General features: G+C 46.4%; 1 protein-coding gene across 1 annotated transcript; it reads right to left on the bottom strand.

Moving 5' to 3' along the window:
- Positions 1 to 2337: 2337 nt before the first annotated feature.
- On the bottom strand, positions 2338 to 26398 carry Nsun2 (NOP2/Sun RNA methyltransferase 2). The gene is made up of 19 exons (XM_036206878.1): positions 26201 to 26398; positions 25936 to 26093; positions 25252 to 25356; positions 21083 to 21188; positions 19200 to 19271; positions 18626 to 18710; positions 17220 to 17412; positions 15283 to 15357; positions 13911 to 14041; positions 10441 to 10514; positions 9746 to 9876; positions 9241 to 9337; positions 6825 to 7006; positions 6536 to 6628; positions 5876 to 6011; positions 5349 to 5429; positions 4902 to 5040; positions 3425 to 3464; positions 2338 to 3118 (listed from the first exon to the last, which is right to left on the bottom strand). The coding sequence occupies exons 1-19, from the start codon at positions 26288 to 26290 to the stop codon at positions 2848 to 2850; spliced, it is 2259 nt and encodes a 752-aa protein (XP_036062771.1). The 5' UTR covers positions 26291 to 26398; the 3' UTR covers positions 2338 to 2847.
- Between the last annotated feature and the right edge of the window lie 300 nt (positions 26399 to 26698).

The raw sequence follows: 26698 nt of genomic DNA, 5'->3' as shown, positions 1-26698 counted from the left end.
ACAAAAGCTTTGGGTTTTTTCCCTAGAATTTGTTTTTATTTATGCTCATGTGTATGTATGTGCAAGGACATGAGGAAACCAGAAGTGGGTGGTTATATTCCCTGGGGCTGGAGTTATAAACAGTTGTGAGCCACCTCACATGGGTGCTGGGAACTGAACTCGGGTCCTCTACGAGAGAAGCAAGTGCTCTCAGCTCCTGAGCCATCTCCCCAGCCCCAGAAGTGTTCAGTTCAAGTCTGTCTTTCTTTTGGTCCACCCACAGAGGCAACTGCTACTCTGCACACGCTTCCTGAGTCCGCTTCAGTGACCGCTTAGGGAATACAAGCACCACAACTGCTCTGGGCAAGGCTGAGAAACCCTACAGGCAGCTGTCTTTACTCCCATAATGCATTTGTAGGGAATCAGACAACCTTGACCTTACTGAAATTGAGAAGAAAACATCCTTCACTATAAGCATTCACTGGAACCACTTAAACATTCTGGAAACCAAGGGAAATGCATGAGCCTGAGTGCTCCACATCTGTGTGGCACCCAGGATTGCTACCTGGCCTGCACTCTCAGTAGAAGGGTGTGAGCAGTTCCGTCTGCTGAGAAGGTCTCTAGATAATGGCATCATTGGTGTGCATAAGCCCAGCACTTGGGAGGCTGAAGCAGGAGGTTCTCAAGTTCAGGATGCCTGAACTACGTAGCAAAGCCATGTTGTGGGATAGCTGTACACTGTGAACATGCATTGCTGTGACTGGTATAATAAAAAGCTGAACAGCCAATAGCTAGGCAGAAGGTACAGGTGGGACTCCCAGGCAGAGAGAAAGGAAGTGGAAGATGAATCTAGGTGCATGGGAAACGCCAGTCAGTGGGATTCTAAAGAAGTCAGACATACAATATAGATCAGCGGTAACTGAGCCACGTGACAGAATGTAAATTAAAATAAATGGGTTAATTTAAGTTATAAGAGCTAGTGGGACAAGCCTCAGCTAAGGCTGAGTGTTCATAATTAGTAAGAAGTCTCCGTGTCATTATTTGGGAGCTGGCTGGTGGGATAGGAAAAGACTCAAAAAGAACAGTCTTGAGAGATCTCCCTGTAAAACTCCAACACTGAGTGGGGAACCATGGCAGTCAGGAGACTGCAGTGAGCAAAGCTGCTACCATATGAGGTACACTGCCTGTATGCTCTGGGTGAACACAAAAGCCCAAGAACATTCTACAAAACCACTAACCCACAGCCTGTAAGAGAAATCACAAGACAGTCTGGGCAGCACTGGTTGAGAATATCACCATGCCATTTGGCAGTGAGGTACTTCCAATGGTTATGGCTTAGTGGTCTTATCTCAGAGCTATACTTACAAATAAGACCTATATTTTAGGAGAGACCCACTGTTGCTAAAATTCTTCCCACAGGGCGAGGAACACAAGCAGTCTGCCCTCCTAAGAGTCTAACCACAAGCTTCACCAAAAATACCAAAGGTCCATTCTGGAGAACCAGTGAGTTTGCTGGGCTTACTCACAGAGCAGGTGAAGGCTACTTAACGTGGCACAGGTGCCCTCTCCACAAGTGCCAAGTCTTCAACCAGCAGGTGGCTTCCCACGGCCACTTAGATGGAGCCCCACCCTAGTCTTCCCCAGCCGCTCCCCGAGGCAGAGTTCTAACATATACCATGTATGATGTTCAGGAGAGGGCACTGTGACCCTCCCCAGGGGATGTCAAGAGTCAACAAGCCCAGCTGGGGTGACCTTTTGTGAGCAGGTGCAGCTGAACTCACAGAGCTGTTGTCTGGCTCAGGAAGGCCCAACAAAACACACCTGTAACTGATGCTCAACGGTACACACCAAGTACACTCCACACAGGACAGAAAACTACTGCAAGAACCCACACATGAGCACGTGCCACGTCTGCCCTGCATTTATGTGCACTGATAAGGAACGTCAACAGTCACTTCTGAGCAGGAGGCTGTTCAATACCAAGGGCCGACAGAGAAAGCTGCACAAAAGCCCTCCACTCTGGAAATGGTCACTGCTGGGGAGGAAAAACGTGACTAGGCTAGCCCTCCCGGAAGCCAGGCAGGGAACAGTAGAGTTCCACGCTGCTCTATATCTCCATTCTTAAACGCCAAAACCCTTAATGGTTCAAGCAGCATGAGGCTGGTTCTGTGCTTAAACCAGGGCAAGGATCCAGCACACCTCTGTCCAGTCTGGAGCAGCTCACGGAAGCTGGAAGGTGCTCAAGACACACTGGCTGACAACCCCAAGCTAGCCCTGCTTCAATGTCTATACCAGAGACAAGAGGGCTTTCTCTCCCAGTAGCCAACTAAGGGCAAATCAGTCACATGATTAGACACATGATCATAATAGCTCTTTATTTCATGACCCAAATAATTGGAACCCCACTTAAAGCACCTGCTGGATAAGCAGAAAACTGTCATGATTCATCAGTCTTCATTTTGGGATTGCTTACTTCACTCTATCCCAAAGGCACAGAAGTCACCTGAGGCCTCAGGTGTCAGCATCACCGCATGGCCCACCAATGTGCAGTCCAAACATTACTAAAGCATAGAGCCATTTCCCAAAGAGTTGTAGTTTTTACTATAAATAATTTTTAAAAGACTAGGCCAATACTGGCCCAATAAGGGACCTGAACTTCTACAAAGGCTGTTTTGCATCAGCCTTTAGAAGCAGAAACACAGATCCAATCTGCCAAAGCGACTCCTAAATGCTAGAAAATACAACTCTTCCCAGACTGCTGCCATCCATCCATGTACAGGCCCTAACAATACACTTCAAAGCCAAGGACATTCTGGATCTTATCTCAGACACCAAGGGATGATACCAGCTCAGTGTGTGGAGATATCTTCACCGGGATGGCTCAGTTGCAGCTGGGTCACAGCTGGTGAGGGTGGCCTCTTGTGCTGTCTGCTCGGCATCCTCATCATTTTCGGGCTGCTCTGGACTGGCTACACTCTCGTTGGTAAGAATGACCCCATCTTTCTTCTTTTCTCCCAACACCTCAAGGCCCATCATCCTGAGATAATGAAGCCTCTCATTCTTGGGTACAAAAGTTCGAATAGAAGCCTTTCCCCGCCACCCACACAGCACAATGGGGCACTGGAGGGCATCTGGATTCCTGCCAACAAAGAAGTTTGTAAGCATTAAGCATCATGTTAGCTACAGCGAATGATACTAACATGCAACCTCTCAAAAAAAAAAAAAAAAGTGCTGTACCCATAGCCCCAATTCCTACCACGCATACAGTCAGTTTTCTGTGGTTCCTGCCACTCAGTAGCTGCCACCCTTACTACCTGGAACTCCCCAAAGGGTAAGCCCTGAAAATCCTGTAGCCTGGGACCCTCTGGCTTTGGCCTTCAAGTGTTGCAGTTACACCATGAGCCACGCCCAGCTACTTATCCGACAATGAGGCATATACACTTACGCAGAATCCGGTTCATACTTCAGCACAACACTCCCCTTTGCTGGAAGAAAAGAGAAACAGACACATGTACCAAGGTTTCCACTTAGTGGCCACAACTAAGATGGGTGTGCGGTTTTCAAGAGGACAACTCTCAAAGGAGCAGGAGGCTGTGAGTTAACTACTGGTTACTTCTCAATACTCACAGTTAAATGAGTTAAAGCTCCAGCTCCTGGACCCAGCCCAGAATAAATAACACGAGAGTTACCATGTCCAATACCTCATCACCTCAAAGAAGGACGAGGGCCAGCCAGACGGCTCAGCTGGGAAAAGTGCTTGCTGTCCAAACCTGAAGACTGGAGTCCGGAGCTCGATCCCAGAACCCATAGTGTGAGGAAGGAACCAATTCCCACATGTTGTCTTCCGACCTCTACATGCACACTATGGTCCACACATACATAATCATCAATGAAAGATATAACATAAACCTTCATGTAAGATGGAAAAAAGAAGAAATCTAAAGTTCCGGTCTCTTTTTAAATAATCTCTCCTTTGAACTGTAGTCCTGTGGAGATGGACTGGGGGTAGGAGTGTTCCAGACTGCATGCCTGTGGCTCACACCAGGGTGAGCCAAGGTCATACAAGCCCAGGACCCTGCAGCTGCAGAGTGAGCTGTCTGTGTGCACCAGAGACACTTGTGAGAAGAGTGCAAACAAAGGAAGAGGGACTTGGTGAAGATGTCACCACCATGACTTAGTGACCCAACACAGAAGTTCAGGAGCTGTATGTAAGAGGATGGTGCAACCAAGACTGTGGGTCTCATGGAACTAACATAGGAAACCTGAACAGAAGAAGAGTCAAGAGGTGGGCCCCATGACCAGGACAAGTAATGTCCAGAACAGCAAAGTGCAGCCAAACAGGGCTTAAAGAGTCAGGCCCAAGTGCTTTACAAACTCAGGGGGTACTTACTGCCTAGTAGCAGACGGGATTCCACAGGGACAAGGGAAATAACCCTCAAAAAGGGGTCAAGTCTTTCAGATGAAATGACAAGAATTTGCACAGAGCCCACTTAGAGCCTCTGTAATGTTATCTGTAGGTGACTTAAAATTCCCTCCAGAGTGAACGTCCTATCCACAGTTGTTATTCAGATCACATGTTGCACAGCCAGGGATAACCTTAACTATCTGATCTTCCTGACTCAGGTCCTAAGTGCTGGGGTTACAGGCAGGCCTGGTTTACATAGTTTAAGGGGATCAAAGTCAGGGCTCTGAACACGCTAAGGAGGACCTGTGTCAACTGAGCACATCCCTAGCCAGACATGATTTTTTTCTCTCAAATATTTTCAATCCATGACTGGTTGAATCTGAGGATGTGGAACCCATACAGAGGGCCTGTCTGAACTGCTACATGTGCCCTACAAGTAGAAACACCTGTTACCGGTGTTGCCTGTTGCAGGCCTCCTGAAGGTAACACAAGCCAGCCTCTGGATCCCTTTACTCACCCAAGTCCTTGACTTGACTGTAGGCCTCACTGCTGAGTTTTCTGAAGAATGGGTTCTCTTGGGTCAACAGTGTCTTCACATCTTCCATTGACACAGTAACAATTCTTGAATTAATAAATGGATACAACGTATATATCCCCTGTAAGAGTCGAGAAAGCACCATGATCCCATGGGTAATTCAATTAAGAAATCGATACAATGAATATATCCCCTGTAAGAGTGCAGCAGTGCTCCCTTGGATATTTTTACTGAAGAGCTTTCCTGTAGGGTTCGTGACTTGACTGAAGTCCCTCCCCTGGGTCAAGACCCTGCAGGAACTCAAAGACCTTCTAGGTGGCCTGGTCAGCTCCAGCAAGTCTTGAAGTACTGAAATCTAGTGGCATGCCATAAGGACCTCTCTTGGCTGTCTCACACCACCACAGCTAAGACTTTCCATTTCCAAATTACCTCCTGTGCCAAACGGAAGGCACAGTCAAACTCTTCGCCACTGTTATTTCGACACCAGACTTTTATCCCGGTGTTAATGACCTGTGAGTTAAAATGAGATGAAACAGGAAATCAGGACGACTGTTTACTGCAGCCTCTTCCACTGTAGGGTACCATGGCTACCTGTAAGCAGCTTTGGAGGGATGGGAAGAGAAACAACCCTTTCTGGAACAGTTTTCCAAGAATCAACTCATAGTCCCACCACTTCTATGCCCATAGCTCATGAACAATTAAACACAGGAAGTCACACGTATCTCAGCATGCATCCAGACAGAGGCACTTCATGTCACTGCCCTAACGGCCCAGCAGACCCTGGAGGACGGAACAGGGCAGCTCCCGCTGGCACTGTTAGAAGACACAGCCAGAAGGCTGGCAAACCTAAGGAAAACTGTCTTGGAAGAAAACAAAACCGGGGCACTGGGACCTGCTCCACCCAAGGAACCCGAGAGCATGTGCAAGGTCCTGCTCGCGGTCCGTAGCGCCCCCACCTTCATCTTCTCGCTATTGTTCAGCAGCACGTTCCTAAGCTCCTTGGAGACCATGTAGAGCTGCCGCTTCTTCCCTTCTGTAGTTCGAGTCAACAAGTTCATCCTCGGGAACGAAGGATCCAAGGCATAGAACTTCCTGTCAACAAGGTGGCGCTGCTTACAGCCAGCCCAAGGCAGACGTCTATGGACCTCACAGCTCCCAACAGGACCTACCTCCAGACACAGTCCACCCTGCCCAGAGCACAAGCAGGCTGTGCCTGAGGACAGCCAGGTCAAGGGCTGCTCCAAAAGCAGTCCTTCTGCTAGCTGCCATTCCGAGGGTGAGGACCAGACTCCCGCACTGGGCAAACAAAGTTTTACAGTGTATGCTTTTCTGTGTTCCCCATGCAGGGTAATCCCACTCCTACCCAGACTTCCTAAATATCCTAAATAAGAGCAGACTGGGGACCTCGGCCACTGCCTGCTGTGCTCAATTGAGCAAGAGGAACCGACACTGGGTTCGAGTTGGCAGCTAACTTCACCTCTCCAGTACTACCCAGCTCTAAGGCACCGTCAGGAGGAAGGCTCTAACTACAAAACACCAGCTGTATGTGACTGGTGATGGCCTGGCTTTGCTACAGTGAATTTTCTACAGTGGGATTCAAATGGCAGGATCCTTACTCAATAGGCGGGAACAAAGGATCATCTTCAGGAATGAACACAAACGGATCTTCTTTAAATCCAAACAACTTCATTTTCTTTGATGGAGGAGGGCTGAGGAGGGGATACGGTGGTGATAAGGCAGTCAACAAGTATGGCAGGGCATTCACTACCACCGCACCCACGTGGTCCCACCCAGCACCCAGTGCAGAGAGTAACACATTCTACACTGTCCTCGCTTCCGGAAATCCTCATGGCTAAGGCTCTGGGGTCCCACTTGGTTGACATGCCCAGATGCAGTTTTCCTCACCCACAAACGCCATCTTTCTTTTCACTGCTCTCTTTGTTCTCGGTGGTGTGTGTGACTTCTGAGTCACCAGCTCCAATGATCACGTGACCATCCAGCTCAGGGAGGTCACCAGGATTCTTCTCTGTGGCACCCACAGGGCTGGATGCTATGTTCTCCCTGGGCTCTGAAGATTTACTCTGTACCTGTCGAGGGGAACAAGTTCATTCTCACACTAAAGCAACACACTTCACCACTGCAAGAAAAGTAAAGCTATCATGTTCAATCAACCAGTTTTATTTTTCTACAGCATTGCAAGACAACAAAATTTTCTTCTTAAAACTATCACTTTTAGAATTTGCTCTTATAACTGGAATTAGCAGGCACCGTTCAACTCTCCAGTGGCTCCACAAGGAACACCACAGGCTGGCCCTCGTGGAGGCCTACAGAGCCAGCCTGTTCTCGCTCAGTAGCCCCGTGTCTGCTCTGGTTAAGGCACACGAAGTTCAGGAGAATGTGAGAATGTGCTAACCAGGGGTCCTACAGTGTTAGGCACAGGCACATAACTGAGGAAACTTAACCAAAAGAGGGCTGTTGGAACTGCTCCAGGACGTGAGTAACTAGGAGAACACTCTTTCAGGGTTTCAGGAACTGGGGTAAAGAACTGGCTTGGAGTAGAAGTAAAGGTTTCAGTCGCACATTGAAGCTCCTTTAAGCCTGGGGACATAACTCGGTATGCTAGCACACTTGCCCAACACACACACAGCCCGGGTCTCAACCGCTAGCAACACTGAAAAGTCTACAAAGCCGTACTCTCTACACACGAGAAGATCAGTTAGATCTTTCAGATCCACTGTCAGATTACAATTTAGGGAGCTTCGGTGCAGGCAAGTTCCAAATTTTCCCCAGGTCAGCAAGCTATAAGAGCCAAATCCAAGTCACAGCAACAGTCTCAAGAGACATCTCAAACAGCCCACTGTCCACAGCTCCTCTGAAAAGACACAGCACAGCATCTATGTCTGTGGCTTTGATTCTGAGTGTTCTCTGCTCCCCATGACTGACTTGTTAACACACTACCTCACAAGAAGTGTGTCCCTGCACACTCACACACAGGGCAGGTCAGACACCCAAACTAAGTAAGAGACAGAAAAGAAGGAGAGAGAAAGAGAGAAACATGGAACCCTGCAAATGACACAACATACTCTAAAAAGCAAGACAACTCATCAAAGGGAATCAACCTTTACACTGCAGAAGAGGCACGGAGCCAGAAGGCACTTCAATGTAGGACAACCTACAACACACTCACCACAGCTCAGAACCACCAGCTATGGATACAGAGCACAGAAAACGTCACTAGTACAAACTAAGACACATCACTTCCAGGGCACACACTACTGGGGCTAGAGGTAGAACTGACCGGTAGAGCATGTGCTTAGCATAGGAAAGGATTCTAGTTTCAATACCAGCTCCTAATAACTAAATGCATGCCACTGTCAAAACACATTGTAAGAAAACACAAGGAAACCTCAGCTGACTACTTGGAAACAGCCTTTTAAACACATTGGCATTAGTAAATTAGTAGTAAAATGCATTAGTCTAGTTAATGCTACTTCTTGTTTTGAAAGCACACTACTGGAAAGACTCCTATGGCTGGCATCCTACCTCTAACTGGAGAGAATACAGCTCTAAGCTTTACTCCAAAGGGGTTAGGCCACAGTCTCAAAGTGAGGACCTTCCTAGCCCACCAAGTTCACGGTGAATACCCAAAAGCACAGGGTCTCTGCCTTTATCAGTTAGAAGCCAAACAGTTACCCTTGGCCACCTGCAACTGTGGCCAGAGTAGGCTGCAATCCTTTGCGAAAACAGCTCCTCTTTGTTTTTCCAAAGCTGAACAGTCCTACTCCTAATCCAAGATGATCTTGAAGAAACAGGTTTGCACAACAATTCCAGGCCACAGTCTATAACCACAGAAGTCTGACTTATGAGCCATAATAACGGCTAGGCTAACAAAGAGGGGAATCACATGGAGATTGGGAAGGCCACGAGACACCACTTCCCATGACTGCTCACTCATGGCCAGTACACACAGGGCAGAATGAACCCTCTGGTGGAGGACAATGTAAGAGCCCCTAGACCTGCCCACCGTCAATCGCACATCATTTCAGCTGCTGCTAAGTAGCTGAACTTTAAGACAGAGTGTGCTACCCACACACAGCCTTTCTCACCATCTCTTTGTGAGAAGTTGCCAGCTTTTTTGAAAATCTGAAATTCAGATGAATGAATCTCCTTTCCTTCAGGCTTAGCCTCTCTAAACATCCTTACCCCTCAAAACCTCCATTTTGCTCTGCATTGAAGTGAACTAACTCTTACAGGGTTTGTCTTGGATGAACAAGTAGTAAGGTCACATGTTGTTAGACAGTTTTGATTTAAAAGCCCTTACCTTTGGCTGACGTTTATTCCATGGCATTGATGCTTTTTTGACCAATACTGCCACAAAGAACCCTCCAGTATTCTGATGATGTGGTAGTATTCGAAGGCTAAAACAGTATATATATATGTATATATAAAAAGTCATACAAATGATCTGATCTTCCCTTCTCGCAAACTCAGCCCCCCTCACAAAGGGCTCCCACTCATATGGTCTGAAAGTTCATGGAGGGAGTGGAGGAAGACAAGGGCAATCACACACGGATGGAGCAATACTGCCACGATCCAGGTACACTGCAGCATTTACAGAGCCATCATAATGAAGCCACTGCTCTGTACAATTACTATACACTAACGAGTAAAGGATAGAAAGCTCATGCAGTTTCCAAAGGATTAACTCTGAGATTCTAACTAGTTTCAGTATTTGTCAACACTGTAACAGCAAGCACCGGGTGCCAACTTCACCAACTCAACAGACCATCTCCCTACTCCAAAGCCCACAGTACCCACAAACTTACCATCGCTCTAGATGCATCTCTTGTAGTCTTTCCAGGTCTTTTGGTGGGAACATAGTAGGTCGAATCTGTGTATGCCTGCCCTGGGGAACCTCCTCCCAGCCTGCAAACCACTGCCCATCTCTAGTCATGACCTGCAGAGAGACCAGCAGCACTACTACAATGAAGGGCACACCCGTACACAGGGCTCATAGCATAGAGTAAATTTGTCTCTCTAGAGAAATCAGACTATTTGCAAAGATAAAGCTAAAACATGCATGGCAAATAACTTATATAGCATCTTTTAAAAATACTGAAATACCTTCATCCCAAAGTCCAGGATAAATATCATCAAGCTGTCTGACCAGGTTATTTACTTATTTAAAAAAACAAACAGACAACCAAACAACCAAATCTCAGACTGTGTGGACAGGGAGATCAAAGGCGAATTGTTTTGTTTATAAAAGCAAAGTTGAATTGCAACCCCCTCCCTCCCCCCACTCAAAAAGGTATGAAGGCTTTAATTTTTCGATGAAAGCAAAGCTAGGTTCTATGAGGAACAAAAACAGAGAAAAATATAGGCAATATAGCATGTCTTTAAATAGAATCTGTGCATGGATTCACAACACCCAAACATGAATGTTTTCCAATGTCTGTAGCTCTTAAATCCTTCAGGTATCCCTGGGTCCTCTGAACTAAAGCCCTCATTGCAGGATTACCTTCCACTGGGAGACTCCAGGCATCCACTTCAGTCCTGGCAACTCAGCAGATACGTCAGCAAGCTCAAGAGCACCTAGGAACATATACGAGGAAAATCCCAAAGGCTGCCCCACATTTGCCCATTCAAAGAAACACAGCAAAGTCCATACAACACGGTTCCATCCTAAGAATGTCCAGGGAAGGCCAGCCATGGACAGAAAGCGGCTTGAAAGAAACACAGCCAAGTCCATACAACGTGGTTCCATCCTAAGAATGTCCAGGGAAGGCCAGCCATGGACAGAAAGCGGCTTGAAAGAAACACAGCCAAGTCCATACGACACGGTTCCATCCTAAGAATGTCCAGGGAAGGCCAGCCATGGACAGAAAGTGGCTTACACAGCAAAGTCCATACAACACGGTTCCATCCTAAGAATGTCCAGGGAAGGCCAGCCATGGACAGAAAGCGGCTTGAAAGAAACACAGCCAAGTCCATACAACGTGGTTCCATCCTAAGAATGTCCAGGGAAGGCCAGCCTTGAGTAGGCCAGGAGTGAGTGCTAACGGCCACAAAGAACCCTCTTTGGGAACAAAGAATGGCCTCAAATTGGACTGTGGGGACAGACAGCTCTGTAACTTTACTAAAAGTCATTTATCTGTATTCTTAAAACGCAAATGAAAACTCAATACATACTGGTCAGGTGATCTGCATCTTCACACCTGTTTGTCAAACACTCCAGAATTGAGTTTAATCACAAAGTTTTACATCCCAGGAGGTTTTCTAAAGTCATGCACAACTGGAGCAACCTTACAGCAGGACAGTGGGGACACACTCCAGTCCTGCAGTCTCTACAGTGACACTGTAGGAAGCTGTACAGTAGGGGCATCAGTCACCATTTAAGTAGCTACCAATACACACTTGTGGAGAACAGTAACAAAGCTCCTTGGAGAAGCAAAGAAAACCCCAAAAAACAAACCAAAGGACCCCACGGAGACCCTTGTGGGAAGGCCTTTCACAGAAGCAGCCTGCTCTAAGAACCTCCTCCTTCAAAGCAAACACAACACCTGACACTGGTTCTCCACCCAGTGGGGCAAACAGCTGCATCCAGGAGAAGAGCTGGCGCTGGGTGAGCTCCAGCCCACCCAATCTACAGTCTCCATGCCTGTGAGCTGCCTTTCCTCCAGCTTCAGCACTGTCCAGCCACAGCGCTGACCACACTCCTTCAGTGCTTAACCAAAGCATATGTCAACTCTTAGAGTGTTTGACATTCCCTGATTTCCCAGAATGTAAGCACTTTCTGTTGCTGTTTTCTGTTTAAAGCGTGCGACTAGACCCAAATGCCAGGCCTGACGACAGAAGGCCCTTGTCACCATCAAGCCTGTGCTTGAGGTGAGATTAGCCGCATTTAGTATCCACACTAGTCAGGAAAACTAGTCACCAATCACTGAGAAACCAAAGTCATTTTTATATCAATAAAAAGACACCCCAAACAGTGTGAACCCCTCAAATCCTACAATTACCCTCAGAGGTTTCTGCACTGCTGGGGCTGGTCATGCCAGCCAAGGACTGTCATCACCAAGCTGCATCCCCAACCCTGGGCTTTCTGACTCAGACTGGCCTTGAATCCAGTTCCTCTGCCTCCCTCTTCCTGCTGTTGAGAGCACAGGCCCTACTCCTGGATTAGCCCTGAGACTGAGCAGTGACAGAAACTAGCTACAAATGATCAGTCTATTGACTGCTTCTCAGAGCTCAGGGCTAGGCTGTAGCCCCATGTAGACATGGACTCTATCAGTCTAGTTACCAGAATCCCGTTTTTCCTAAAAGTACAGCTGACACAGACATAAATATGAGCAAGTCCAATCTGGGGGAGGGGGACAGCTAGAGACAGAGTTTTTCCGTGTGTATAACAGCTCTGACTGTCTTGGAACTTGCTTTGTAGACCAGGCTGACCTCCAACTCAGAGATCTGCCTGCCTCTGCCTCCCCAGGGCTGGGATTTCAGGCATGCACCACCATCGCCCTTCACACTTGACCCAGAATGCCTGAGGGTATGACCTCATTTGTTCCCTTCTCCACCTGCACTTTGAGAAGTTAAAGACTACCAAAACAACTTTTCCAAAATTCCATCTTTACCAAGGCCAATGTGTAAGAATACATACATGTATTAAATTTCAGTCTAAAGGACTCAGCTGAGGGCTGACTACACAACCCAGACCAGCCAGAGCTGCAACACACATAAGGCAAGGGATGGCAGGTGGTGGGTGCCATGCATCAAGATATGTGAGTGCACTTCCCTAATTAAGCTTAACTTCCTCCATGTTTGTGAGGGTGGCACACTGCTGGATTGTGACATTGAAACATGGAGAAAGCCTACTGTTTGCTTTTAGAAAACCCCAATAGAGGGTTGGGGATTTAGCTCAGTGGTAGAGCGCTTGCCTAGCAAGTACAAGGCCCGGGGTTCGATCCTCAGCTCCAAAAAAAAAAAAAAGAAAACCCCAATAGGTAAAGTTAATAGAGAACAGCTAACACTTCAACAAAATTCTAAAACTGAAGCACTTTAATTAAAAAGCATCATGAAAACTGCTGTTTTGGAATACGGTTTGAAAATGCTGCCTGTCTGATGTCTCAGTGTAATTCTGTGTGCTAAGACCTTACAATCAGTCGGACGGATATTAACAAAAACAATCACGAGTCTAAAAAGGACATGACTCAACTGGAACCCTTGTGTACGAGCTGTACAATGATGCTGTCAGTAAAAACAGCAGCCCTCTAAGTCCTCAACACAAGAAGAGTTACCAGAGGGTTCAGCAATCCCCCTCTAGAGGCACATCCCAAAGCAGGGAGAGCAGGCCGTTTAGGAGACTCTTAACACACCCTGTTCACAGCCTCAAGTCCACAGAAGTTCCAAGTAGAAATCCAAGTGTCACCCACTAATGACCCAGACAACTGGGTACTGTTCAGTTCACACATGGAATGAACCCCTGACAGAAACCTGCTGGTACTGAGGCAAATAAGGCCATGAAGAGAAGACAGCTACCATGTGACCCACCCACAAGTCCAGGGGAAAACCCTAATGTTGGCAGCAGGAGGGGTTTCGAGGGGACGCAGTGACTTAACTCAGTTTTGCAGGATGAGGAAGTGAGATGGACAATGGTAAAAAGCTGCATAGTAATGTCAGTCCCTAACATACTGTGCTACAGTTCATGGGATTATTCTACCCTATTAAACACTTCTACATAAACCAACGTAGTAAGGACCTACATAATGGCAATCATTTTGTCATTAGAGGAAAATGAGCAAAGCTGTGTCCTCAAGCCTTTAGATTCCAAGCAATTAACAAAATATGACAACTGCATCACAGAAACCTATTTTAACTATGACAGCTCACTTAAGAGTTAGAGGCAACAGGTTAAACATACATGCAAACAATCAAGACCCCAGCTCCCCACCAGCCGCAGCATGCTCACTGTCTGTTACCAGCACGCACGCGCACCTTCACTCTTCTCCAGCAGAGCAGCGATCACCGCCTCATCCTCGACAGGGTTCAAGGAACACGTGGAGTACACCATCCTGCCCCCTTCTGCCAGCTGTTCAGCACCTCGAGTCGCAATCCGGAGCTGCAGGCTAAGGGAGGGTTGCAGGTTAACACAACAGAGCTGAGGCTACAGAACACCTACTTCCTTCATCACACACAGACATGAAGTGCATGTAATCTTACATAAGTCACGGTGTTCATTCTTTAAAAAGAAATCTACTTTATATTTTTTCTGTTCTGTCACATGTTTCTTAACATTTTGACAAGAAAAGTAAAACATTTGGAGAATTTCTCTATCAAAAATCTCCAAATTTATTCATACATGTGGTTTTTCTATGAAAAATATAAATCCTTTCCTCCACTTTACAAAACCAGTACCATTTAATAAGCAAAATTAAATTATTAATCTGTAGTCAGTTTTTACTAGACCATCCCATTACACACTGAAGGACATGTGCTTTCCATATTAAAAGAAAAAGGACACCAAACTCCATAGAGAGAGCCAGTGAAAATGCTGTGTGAGCTAAAGAGGTAACTCAGCCGTTAAGAGCACTTGTTGAGGACCAGGTTTGGTTTCCAGCATCCACACGGTGGCTCGTGACAATCTATAACTCCAGTCCCAGGACCTAATGCCTTCTTCTGACCTCCACAGGCACAAGGCACACATATATACATTCAGGCAAAAAATTCATACACATAAAATTAAAAAGTGTGAAAAAATGTCAAACAAACAAGGGAATACTAAGCACAGAGATGCTACCCTGAGAAATCCAAGGTTAGTTACATGAGAGGAAATGCATGCTTCAAATGTTATGTGAGATGGTCATAAAACTCAATTTAAATAAACATGCATCTTGACAGAACAAAAATAGCAGTTACTAATCTTTTGTTGTTGTTGTTGTTTTGAGACAGAGTTTCTCTGTGTAGCTTTGTACCTTTCCTGGAACTCACTCTGTGGTCCAGGCTGGCCTTGAGCAGTTACTACTCTTAAAGACTTTAAAGCAGTGGTTCTCAAACTTCCTAATGCTGCAACCCTTTAATACAGTTTCTCATGTGGTGACCCCAACCATAAAATTATTTCATTGCTATTTCATAATTGCAATTGTTCTGTTGTGAATCATAATGTAAATAATGGATATGTAGGATATCTGACAATTGACCCCCAAAGGGTTGAGAACCACTGCTTTAAACCAACTTGTAGTATTCAAGTAAACTTTCATGAGGTAGCTATTAACGGTGGCTCCATGTATGTGTCCAGCTGTAGATGGTCAGTCAGGAAACAAAGCATATTGGCAGTTTGCCTGTCTCCAAGTCTAACCAGTTCACTTACCCATGGAGCTGCAAGCTGTTTAAGGTGGTCCATTTCTTCCAGACATCAATGTTTTTCCTCATCGTGCCATCACCACTGGAAAGAAGATATTTAACAAGCTGAACCCCTGCCTGGGTAGATGTCTGACAGGCATGTCATACCCAAGCTGAATTGCAAAGCAGGTATTATAAATACTGACTAAAGCATGTCTATCCTCATAGAAGACAGTGTCTTTTTACTTCAGCTTTCAGAGCACGACACCTCAACATTCAATTCCAAAAGGAAGAAGTACAGGAGTAGAAAACCTCATTTAACCCTGAAGAGACTCTTTCCATGGAACAAGTATTCCATATTTACAACGCTCCAGAGAAAACAAGTTCTGGGTGTCTTTGGAAGTATGTGAGGAGAACCAATTCTAAATACAAATCTATTTTTTTTTTTTTTATATACCTTACAAGTATGGCCTGAAGATAATTACATGCCATTTTGTGCATGTAGTGTTTTGATTGTGACTTGTCACTTGAGTTCAGGTGTGGTTCACTTGGAGATATGACAAGGACTCAAATGCTTTGGCTTTTGAAGCACTTTAAATTTTCAAATTAGGATGTTCAGCTTGTACCAGCAACATCAATCTGTATACCTAGAACACATGCCCTTACATAAAAGTTATTTAGAAACCTGATTAATAAAAAATGACATTTCAAAACCAGAATCACACTTGTAAAGGTTTGCCACAGCAAATCAATCAAGCCGATTTTATACTATTACCAATTTTCTCACTTCCTCCACTGATTTGACAGAAATCAATGCACGTGCACCTTACAGGACAGGCTCCTATTGTCCTGTTTCATCTACCAGGGTTTGTTCTTGCCCTAGCTGTTGACTCTGCAAAGCTTCATTTCTTTGTGCTTCAGGAGCAGGTCCAAGAGACTGGCAACACCTGATATATAATCCCTACCCTAGCTGGATGTGAGGGCTCATATGGTAGAAACCCTATCATAATTTCAGGAATTTCTTTAGCCTATAACCAAGTGCTTGTAAGACTAACTTATTTTCACAATATAAAAAATGTTTTTTTCTTTTGATTATAAGACCATATGGGTAGAAAACAGGACCCTCAAGGTTAAAGAATATTGTAACCAAGGAAACAAGAGAATTCATGACTCATGTATTTAATTTATAACGCTTCACACAGAACGTTAAAAGTTTTACTTACCATGCTGCAAGTTATTTACGGTAGTCCATGCTCTTAAATTTCATACTTTCTAAAGTTTCAGTTTCCATGCATTTTAACTCAGCCACACTTAGCATTACCAGCTACAATTTTCAAACTAAGTTCTACTACAAGCAGTAAATATTTAACAAAATGACATCCTTCCAAAGAGGTTTCCTAATCACTTTGATAGGTTCTCTCAGGCAGATTCTGAGCTCTGGTCCCCACAAATCCACAATGTTAACTGCTTGGATTTTTATCTACTTCTGAGCTGATGTCTATAACAGGGCAGGATCTTTCCTTGTAAGACAATGTTCCTACACATAAAGTCAAATTCTAACATTTATGCCATTAAATTTGAAGTATCAAGATACAGATAAAATGAGTATTACAAAGGTTTCAATTCTTAAATTCCTTTCACTGAACTACGTAACAAACTTTAATAGAAAACCCTGACATTTTTAATATACACCCTCCAAGAAGAGAATACTTGGGATGCAAATGGATCCAGTGATATCCCGAAATACATCCTGGGTTGTGCGTGTGTGTGTGCATGAGTGCATGGTAAGCTCCCTCTTCTGGAGCTGTTAATCACTCTGTTCTATCCCAGCAACATAACGCCCTTGTCCACACTCCTGGCCACAGTAACCACATGCACCACCGTGTTCATGTGCCACTTCATTTAATCTAATCTACATGGAGGTCCTGATAGATTTGGGGCTTTCTGGTCTCTTAATATAAATACCTGCAAGGAACATCACATAAAATTCGATCATAGAAGAGAATCTCTTTCCTTCCGTCCACATCCACTGTGAGTCTAGGGATGCTGGATGCATCATGATTTACCACCATGATGCAGGGACTGCTCAGCCTTTTGGCCTGGTGAACGAGCAGATAGCAGCGCTTGTTGTCCACGTCATTTGCGATAACAAATCCCTCTAGGAACATAAAATTGTAGTCAGGTGAGATGCAGCAGAAGTGGAATCATTCCCTGAAACACATAACCATAACCTCTGGTCGGCAGGTGAGAAGGAAAGCTCTGTGAAATGTAAGAGCTGAAATCAAGATTTCCTAGGAAATCGAAAAGGAGCTGTCAACATGTGGATTTTATAGGCACCCAAAAATATCAAAACCTCAAGTCTCATTTGTTAGCAGCTATTTACTTTGCACCGCTGAGCTGTAACTGTTGTGCTAATGACTTCTCTAGGATTATTAATTATGAGGGAGACAAAGAGAAAGGCACACAAAACCTTGCCCATGTGCCAGAGCTCTGCTCTAGAATGAAAATCCGGCTTGGGGCAGGGTCTCATCACCTGAGACCATCAACGGGCCCTGGGACATGGTACTTGGTGTCCCAAGCTCAGAACTACCCCTGGAAAGTTTCCCAAGCAGTGACCCTGCTCATTCCTGGATCCCCCGACACTCCAACAAATAAGACAAAAGAAGCTTAACAACATTTCAGGCAGGATCATCCTTCCCAACATCAAGGAGCCTAAGACATCAGGAACACACAGAAAACTGCTCCTGCCAGCTAAGAAGGCCCTTCACTGACAACACGGAGACATTAAAAACAGGTAACAAAGATGCTTTGGGGGGAATTATTATCTACGAGGGCTTTAAAAAAAAAATGACAACCAAACAAGAGGGGAGAGAACCATGCCGGGCAGCTGGCTGCTCAGACAGCCAGCACAAGAGACACTGGCAGATGCAGAAACGGCTGCCACCTCACGAGCACTCTGCCACCTCCCCACACCACTGCACATCACATCCCACTTCAAATACGGCACCTACGCTGCCACAACCCACTGCCGAAAGGTGAAGGGATGGAGGTGGAGAACAGCAACACCTAAGAACAACATGCCACTGCTTCTCACCTATGGCAGGAACTGACCCAAGCAGAGGTGTACTACCAAAGTTCGAAAGTAGGTCTGCATACGATGCCAGGCCTGACACACACCTGCCCATTTCCTATTACACATAGCACATACAGAAAGGGTCTCAGAGTCTGTTCGTGCTGGTTTGAGAACTCATCAACAGTGAGCTACCTTAGGTTTAGTCACAGGTGACTTCACTGCCCAGGAAACAGGAAAGGAGAGGACTTTTCCTGGCCCACAACCCACCAAAGTAGCTTCCCTGCCCCTCAGTGATTACCTGGAAAGGGGACACTCATGTCTGCATGCAACATTTCAATTAACTGTGTGGTCTTTGATCCAGGGGCCGCACACATGTCTAAGATCTACAAAACCAAACAAACAAGAATGCATCACTTTTTAAAAGCTGTAATACTCTACATTTGATCTTAAACCATCTCGTGAGTCACTCTAATATGCTGACTTGCATTCCAAGACCTAAACTGCACTTTTACACGATGGAGAGAACGTTCTCTGCTCGTAAAACCAAGAAGTCACACAGTGACAGAGGCACAGCCTGCACAGGGATGGGAACAGAACGAGGCTGGGAGCTGCAGAATGGAAATGAAGAAGAGTCACCCCAGCATGACAGGGAATGGCAGCCCCACAGCAGGGACCACTCCCTTCACGTCTTCCCTCTTCTTACTGCTCCCAGACGGCTGTGTGGACAAAGCCAAGCCATCAATTTACTTAAAATCTTCGAGTCCATACCATTATCAAAAGAAAGGAGGAGGCAAAGGCTCCCACTTAGAGGGCTCAGCAGAGTGGACAATCATTGCCCACACCTACTTCCCATCTTCTTTCTGGTACACTACCTTATGATGTGGCTCCACGCCGAGCAGCAGTGGGGGGATCATGCTGACTGCCTCCTGCCGGCTGATGTTACCCTTGGGGAGAAAACCAGGAACAGTAAGAAAAACAGCACTTCAAATGAGGCAAGTGTTGAGTGCAATAGGAAAAGATCCCGTAACCTCTGAGAACAGAAAACTCCACTATCACTCAAAAGACTCAGTGAGGAGAGTTCTGAGTGAATGGATAGTTGCTTGCTATCTAAAGATCATTAAGAGCAACCCACTAGCACCAGGGCTAGACTGTTGGGTATGACACTGGAGGCTAGTACCAGTCTAGGTCCTCGTAAGCACAGGGTTGGACAAGTGTCCTCAAGGGCAGTCTCCTATCTACAGAGCAGCAAGTAGCCAGGAGGGAAGAAAGCGGCTGTTAGGCAGTAATTCTTCTCTTCCCGGGCCTGCTTCATCGTGGAGCCTGCATGTCCACTTTCTAGATCTAAGCACCTTCTGCAGAGACGGGCCATCAGCCACCGATGCTGCCTGTAGCTGTCCAACAGCTCTCACCACCTTGAGTCGTCGTCTCCCAGAGCATGAGAGCTGGCAGACGGGGCAGGAGACAGACCAGCACTGCCGCAGTCACAACTCTAAGTCACCAGCTTTTCAGCACCCAAAACACTGGCCGAACACTGACGCAGGACAAGTCAGGCATTGGACAGTCAGAAGGGTTCCACCTGCCACTGCTCTCGCAGTCTCTGGGCAGCAGTGACCCCCCGGTACGTTGACTCACTCACCTAGATACACTGACACGAGCTGCCGGTCTACCCATGTGACCCCTGTTCCGAACTCTGCAGAAGTTACAAAGCCAGCTCTCACTCACAGCTCTCGCTACCTAGCTCCTGATAAAACCCAGGAGCCTTCCTTCCAAACAGGCACCTCCTCATTCCACAAACGGGGTTTCCATTACCCACTAGCTGCCTACCACACTGGTCCCCACAGCCTCTGCTCTCCCTAAGGCACAAACCTGATGCTCACCAATGAATCTTTTATTGAACTCCCACAAATAAGGAGCTGGGCAGAGCACAGTACAGACAGGGAGGTGGCAAATATATGCCCTTTACCTATTTTGGCATAAAGCCATGGTGGTAGGAAACAGGCAGGAATTGGAACTGAGCAAGGTGACTGACATTCAGATTGGCAATGGTGCCAGGAAAGAAGTACAGGAACCACAGTACTTCTGAAGCCTGGTGAACAAGAAGCCCACTGCGTCTAGGGCACAGAAGGGCCACCTGACCAGAAAGAGGTGGACAAGAGGAGGGGGACCCGAGTTCCAAAAGAGAGAAAGCGACAGGACGCGCACTTACCCACCACATGAAAAGACCGTGTCTGCTCTGGGGACACCTCTGGCTACAGACCTGTGACTGAAGCCGCTGGAAGCAACCTGAAGGACAGTACCATGGACCCCAGCTACACTTAGCTACAAGCATTTGTTCTCACTGCTCAAGCTACATGGCAAGACTCAACAGGATAAAGTGCAGAAACGCCATTAAAAGTAAACTAGACTACCTCCAGTCCACTAAGTGCCCTAAAATCTTGTACTTTTCGTATGTATGACAGTAAGTAGAATGCAGCACATCTAAGAAAAGGAGTACACACTAAACACAAGTCCATGAGTGACTGCCTAGTCCTGCACTCATCCAGATTCTACAGCCATGCCAATCCACAGGAGACAGTAAGACAAACTGGCCACTGTGACAGGTGAACTTACTATCCTCACGAGTGCATGACTGAAACAGGCAGCAGAGGAATCACTATCCAGACACTCAACTCGTGTGTCCTGCCTATGCCCTCTACAGTGCCAGTTCCAGCACTTGTGTTGTCAGGCCCCCAGCACACCCACAGAACCAACTTACACACTCAGTCTCGCTAACCAGGAACTGATGAAACTTTGCCAACAGTGGGGACTTTCTCAAGATTTTTCGACTTAAATTTGTATGCCAGGCAAGTTCTTCAGGGTACCTAAATGAGACGAGATGAAAGTTAAGAAATTCACCATTTTCAAACAATAAGGCACGTGTAGCAGATATTTAAGTGTTTGACAAATATCTCATCATGATTTTCTTAAACTATACAAAGCAGTTCTACAAGGCAACAAAGGAGGAAACCGCCATGATGCTCGTTTTTTAACTCCTAGACCAGGGCTGAAGAATAAAGCCTCTTTGCCAACTGTGTTACTCCATGGACATTCTATCTTTATGAGGTCAGTGAGTGGGAAATGGGTCACATCTGGCCTGTACCTCATCACCAGTCCACAATGGCAGAGATGAGGGCTCTGATATGACCCACAGAACAATGCTCACCATGCCTAGTTAACCCAATGTCTAACAGGCCAGACAGTGATCAATCTGTGTGTCACTGCTGACTGTTACACCTGAGGCACAATAATGAACTCCATTAGCAATGCAGGTCACCAAGGTTCTATGTATCAATCTGTAGCCATGGTAGCAGCTGGAACAATGAAATCAGGCTGACTGGAAAACAGACACAAGTGACGAATTGGAACTTGGGACTGACGCAGAGAACAAACTTTTAGCATCACAAGACCCTACTCAATAGCCATGCTTTAAGATACATGTGATAAGTTCTGTCTAGTAAACTACGAAAATGGAACTGACTGGATTTTACACACAGCGCCCTCCACTCACACAGTACTGCAAAGATATGTTCCATTACCAGGCAGCTAAAAACTGAAGTATTTGTTCTGGTTCACTAAATGCAGTAATATAGAGACCCCCAGTTTGGGCTCCTAGTGTTGTATTTGAGAAATCTGCTGGACCACCGTGTCACCTGAAACAGAGGAATAAAATGCCAACTTTGATATAATTCTGGCAATCGCAAACTTGCCTGTGACCAATGACAGTATATCTACAAATTACCAAGTCACCAGAGCATCAACGTGAACGCCATATGCCACTTAGACTTACTAGAAATAACTGAATGTGCACTTCAAGTCAAGCAACCTACACACAGTCTGAGTAAATAGGTTCTACGGTCCTCCTCATGGGTCAGTTTCTAGTCTCAACAGTTAAGGTGTAAGTTTACTATGGTAAGCTTCAAGTTCTGTAGTGAGTATGACAGCTATTGATCTTGTGATTAAAATGTTTTAAAACTTCCAAATAGCTAAATACAAAAGTGAAAAATGAATAAAAAACAAATTGACCATACATCTTTAGAATAGCCAGCAAATACATATATATATTTTTAAGACAGGATCTCATGTGCAGCTTTGGCTGGTTTAGAGCTCCCTACATAGACCAGGCTGGACTCAAATTTCTGCCTGCCACTGCCTCCCAAGTGCAGGGATCAAAGGCTTATGCCACCTCACCAAGCAATGGCAAATAATTTCAAACATGTACTTTTAAGATCGAAAAACCATGAACATGTATATTTGTTGTGGAATAATTGTTTGGTACACTGTGAAGATGTCTCTTTGCCAAAGCATCTTCTGATTGGTTGAATAGAACTGAATGGCGAATAGCTAGGCAGGGAACGAGGTTAGGCAGGACTTCTGGAGACAGAGATCCAGGAAGAAGAATGGAGAGTCAACAGCAGAGGCAAAGGGAACAGACATGCAGAGGGGAGATAAAAGCCAGGACTCACGTGGCAACACATAGATGAATAGAAATGGATTCAATTATAAGATCTAAGGGGGAGGCCGGGCGGTGGTGGCGCATGCCTTTAATCCCAGCACTCGGGAGGCAGAGCCAGGCGGATCTCTGTGAGTTCCAGGAAAGGCATAAAGCTACACAGAGAAACCCTGTCTCGAAAACCAAAAAAAAAAAAAAAAAAAAAAAAGATCTAAGGGAGCAAGCCTAAGCTATAGGCCGAGGTTTCATAATTAATAATAAGTGTGTCATTTTTTGCTAGCTGGTGGCACAAAGAAAACTCCATCGACATTTTTTTTTTTTTTTTAATGAGTATCTTAGTTAAAAACCCATCTGAGGTTTTTCTGAAGACAGAAGCAGCCCTGCTATCTTTTTATATTATGCCGCAATGTGGCCAAAGGCTAGAGAGAATACCCTATGGCTGCATTCTGAACAGAGAAAACCACAAGTCCCAGAAAGCCACTGCATGGCTGCTGAGATTTCCAAGTGTCCAACACTGACATGTAAACCTGATGAAATAACTGTCATTGATAATGGGAAAAGCTATCCATTAGGAACCGAAAGCATTCCATCTTTTTTCATACTCCAGCTGTATTCAGAAAACTAAGCACAGCAGCAGCTACTGCCGGCCACTGGCAGAGAAAGCCACTTCCCTTCCCCACGCTTCTTTGGAAGCTTCGGGAGGCTCTGCCCCACCCCCACACAACTGCAGACAACGACACAGGAAAGCAGCCACAGGCCTCAGCTGTGGTGTTCAAAGCGCTGTTCAAAGAGTGTGTTGTGGAGTTTGCTGGAAAGTGAAGGGCAGAATGACTACAAGGACTTGGCCTGAGTGGACCTGCTTCCTAGAGATGCACGCTGAAGGACCTTTCTACGGACTGAGGCCAGTGAACAGAGGCTTCCTCATCTGCAAAGCCTTTCTGCCCAATCCCTGTGCAAGGTTTATGGAACACATGTCTTCAGGTGAGATGTAAAGCAGTAACTCCATGAGAAACTAAGACACCAGAAGCCTCCACATCAAGCAACACACAAGCACCACTACCACCAGCTGAAGTCTCAAACCAAGGCTCAACAAAAGGTCAGTCAGCTGTCTGTTACAGGGGATGAAGGCTAGATGCTGAGAAGCCTCCGGACCTTAGCTAGTCAACAACCAAAGCAGCTAAGGCACATCTTCCTTCTCACCGACTCACTACAACAGACTTGCAACTGAACTACAGCAACATACACGCGAGTCACTCCAAACTATAAAAATCTAACTCAAATGCATAATCTAGAAGGGGGGATTGCATAAAGCTTCAGGTCTCTGCACTCTGCAGCAGTGACATTAGGTTTGGATCATTGCTGCACATTGACTTCAGTGTCTGACATCCAGTATCCATTGAAATGAACACGTTGTGCCTAACTATGCTGAGGATACCACAAATCCAAATGGCCAGTGAGAAAGGCCAGCTGCATTCCATGATGAACAAAACCCTAATCTTGGGTTGTCACCAAAAAGATTACCCAACAATAACTGAGGACAGCTCCAATTCATAGTCAAAGCTCCAGACATGGTGGCACAGGCTTTTGATTTCAACAGAAAGGAGTCGGGGCCTTCAAGCTGTGAATTTGAGGCCAGCCTGGTCTACACAGCAACTTCCAGACCAGCCAGAGCTACATAATGAGATCCTGTCTCAAAATAAAAAGCATAACATAGTCAAAACTTCCAGTTACCAGTAAAGACATACTAAATTCACCCTTATATAGCAATGAGTTAAAAGATATTTTTCTTTTGTGAAAATTCTATCCCCAAATCTGAAATCTGAAACCATAATTAAAAACTTCTGTAAGTTTGTTCATTCAGGTATCTCCGGAACATCTGGGCTGTTAGGGGGCACTTCAGGTATTACATGAGTTATCCTATGCCTCAGGCTCAGGATCACAGGTAATATGATCGTGGGAGATATCATGGGAGCAGGAGTGCTTGGCTGCTGGACACAGTGCAAGACTGAGCCTGTCTGGAGGCTGTGCCATCCTGTGGTGAGGCTCTGCCAATCAGAGTCTGTTCTCCCTTCCCGAAGGGAGAGCTTCCACCCTGAAACTCTGGTGTGGGAAAGAAAGGAGGGGCTATCAACAGAAGTGAGAGAAGCCACTCAGAAGCATCAAAGAAGAGGTTGGACCCAACACCAACAGACTGAACTTGGTGTGGGAAGCATGATCAGCAAGTCATTTCCGAACATGTGCACACCAGTCTGACGTTCACAAAAGCATCAGGGAAAATAACCTAAGATGCTGGACAAGTTCACCCCGGCTCTTTATGCCAACAGCAATTACAGAGCTGAGAGATGCACCCAAGGGACAAAAACATAAACAAACAAGTAAATAAATAAGATAAAAATCCAAGAAACACCCAACACGAGGGAGGATTTTCTACCTACCAGCTTAGTGGCTGTGGAACTTCAACTTTCTGTCCATCTACCTCCAGGTCTTCCAACTCCTTAAAATACTTGTTCTTCAAGCAATGGAGAATCTCTTTGGCGTGGCTATGAAAAAATAAGCAATTTTCACAGTGACCTAAAAAGCTGAGTTGGTAGGATTTGGTAACTTTAAGACTAACAATATTTTTAAAACTAAAACCAACTCTGAAATGTTCCTTAATCATCCAGGGGTGTGCAGCCTTCTAACAGTACGTCACTGTTAATTTTTAAGAATTCAATTTGCAAAGCAACAGAGCCAACTGAATGAAACAAAAAATCCTTCTAGTTTACTGTGCTGCATTGGAGCACAGGTTGGACACACCTTCAAAATAAGGCGAATGCAATACAGCATTTCTGCCCGGCTTCATTTTTATGTGCAACACATCTTGGGGATGATGTACAATGATGGGCGGGGGTGGGGGGAAGAGAGGCAGATGAGATGCCACAAATCTCCCATGCTCCTCAGGTGGACCCATCCGCTCACCCACCTCCAGGAACCAAGTCTTTTTCTCGGGTTGCGTTTTCTATTCATATTCTGGTCCTTCCACCTGCAACGCCGAAGCAACCTAGGCTGCCCCCCTGCACCCTATCTCCCTGTCCAGATCCTCCAAGTCCACATCCCCAGGAAAGACACATCTGTCTTACCTTTTGTAACCAGTGATTCTCAGCGTGGCCGGGAGGGGCTCCCGGAGAGAGCCCATGAACTGGTCCCACTCTCCCTCGGGCACGATCTTGAGCTCCTGATAGTAGTGCTCGAAGAGCTTGTTCTCCTTGATGATCTCGGGATAGCCACCTTCCCAGTCCTAACAGGAAAGCGAGGGGTGAGCGAAGCCCCCACGCCCGCTAACCCGGCCCACGAGCAAACCTCCACGCCCGAGCCCACGGGGCGCCCCTCTCTCCCCGCGCCTACCGCCTGGCCGCGCTTCCTGCCGCCCTCGGTGCCGTCCTCCGCGCCTTCGGGCTGCGCCTGCAGCCGCCGGCCCCTCGCCCGCCGCCCCATGGCCCACGCGGCTGCACACGCGGAGCGCACACAGCGACCGGCGACAGCCAGCTCGCACGCCGTACTTCCGGCTGCTCCCCGAGGACCCCGCGGCCGGGTCCTCGCCGGGGCAGCAAGAAATATGCCTTGGAGGACGCAACACTCTCTTGCCGAAAGAGCACGAGACGAAAGGGTGGTCGCCCTACAGGGAACATGTTTCCCCACAGCAGCCCCCAACGCCGCTGAGCCTCCATCAATCCCGTCTTCCACGGAGGCTCAGGCACCTACCTGGACGACCTGAGCACGGCGCGTGCGCAGAGAGGCGAGCAGCGCCGCCGCTGTCAAGGAGGCGACGCGGTGGAGGGGCGTGGCTCGGGTTGCAGAGCTGGGCGGGGCGGGATGCAATTAGAGCCAAGGGACGGGGCCACA

Source organism: Onychomys torridus, chromosome 15, assembly GCF_903995425.1.
Source record: "Onychomys torridus chromosome 15, mOncTor1.1, whole genome shotgun sequence".
Lineage (NCBI taxonomy): Eukaryota > Metazoa > Chordata > Mammalia > Rodentia > Cricetidae > Onychomys > Onychomys torridus.
Note: the sequence above shows the minus strand (reverse complement) of the source record. Positions and strands in the feature narration are given on the sequence as shown.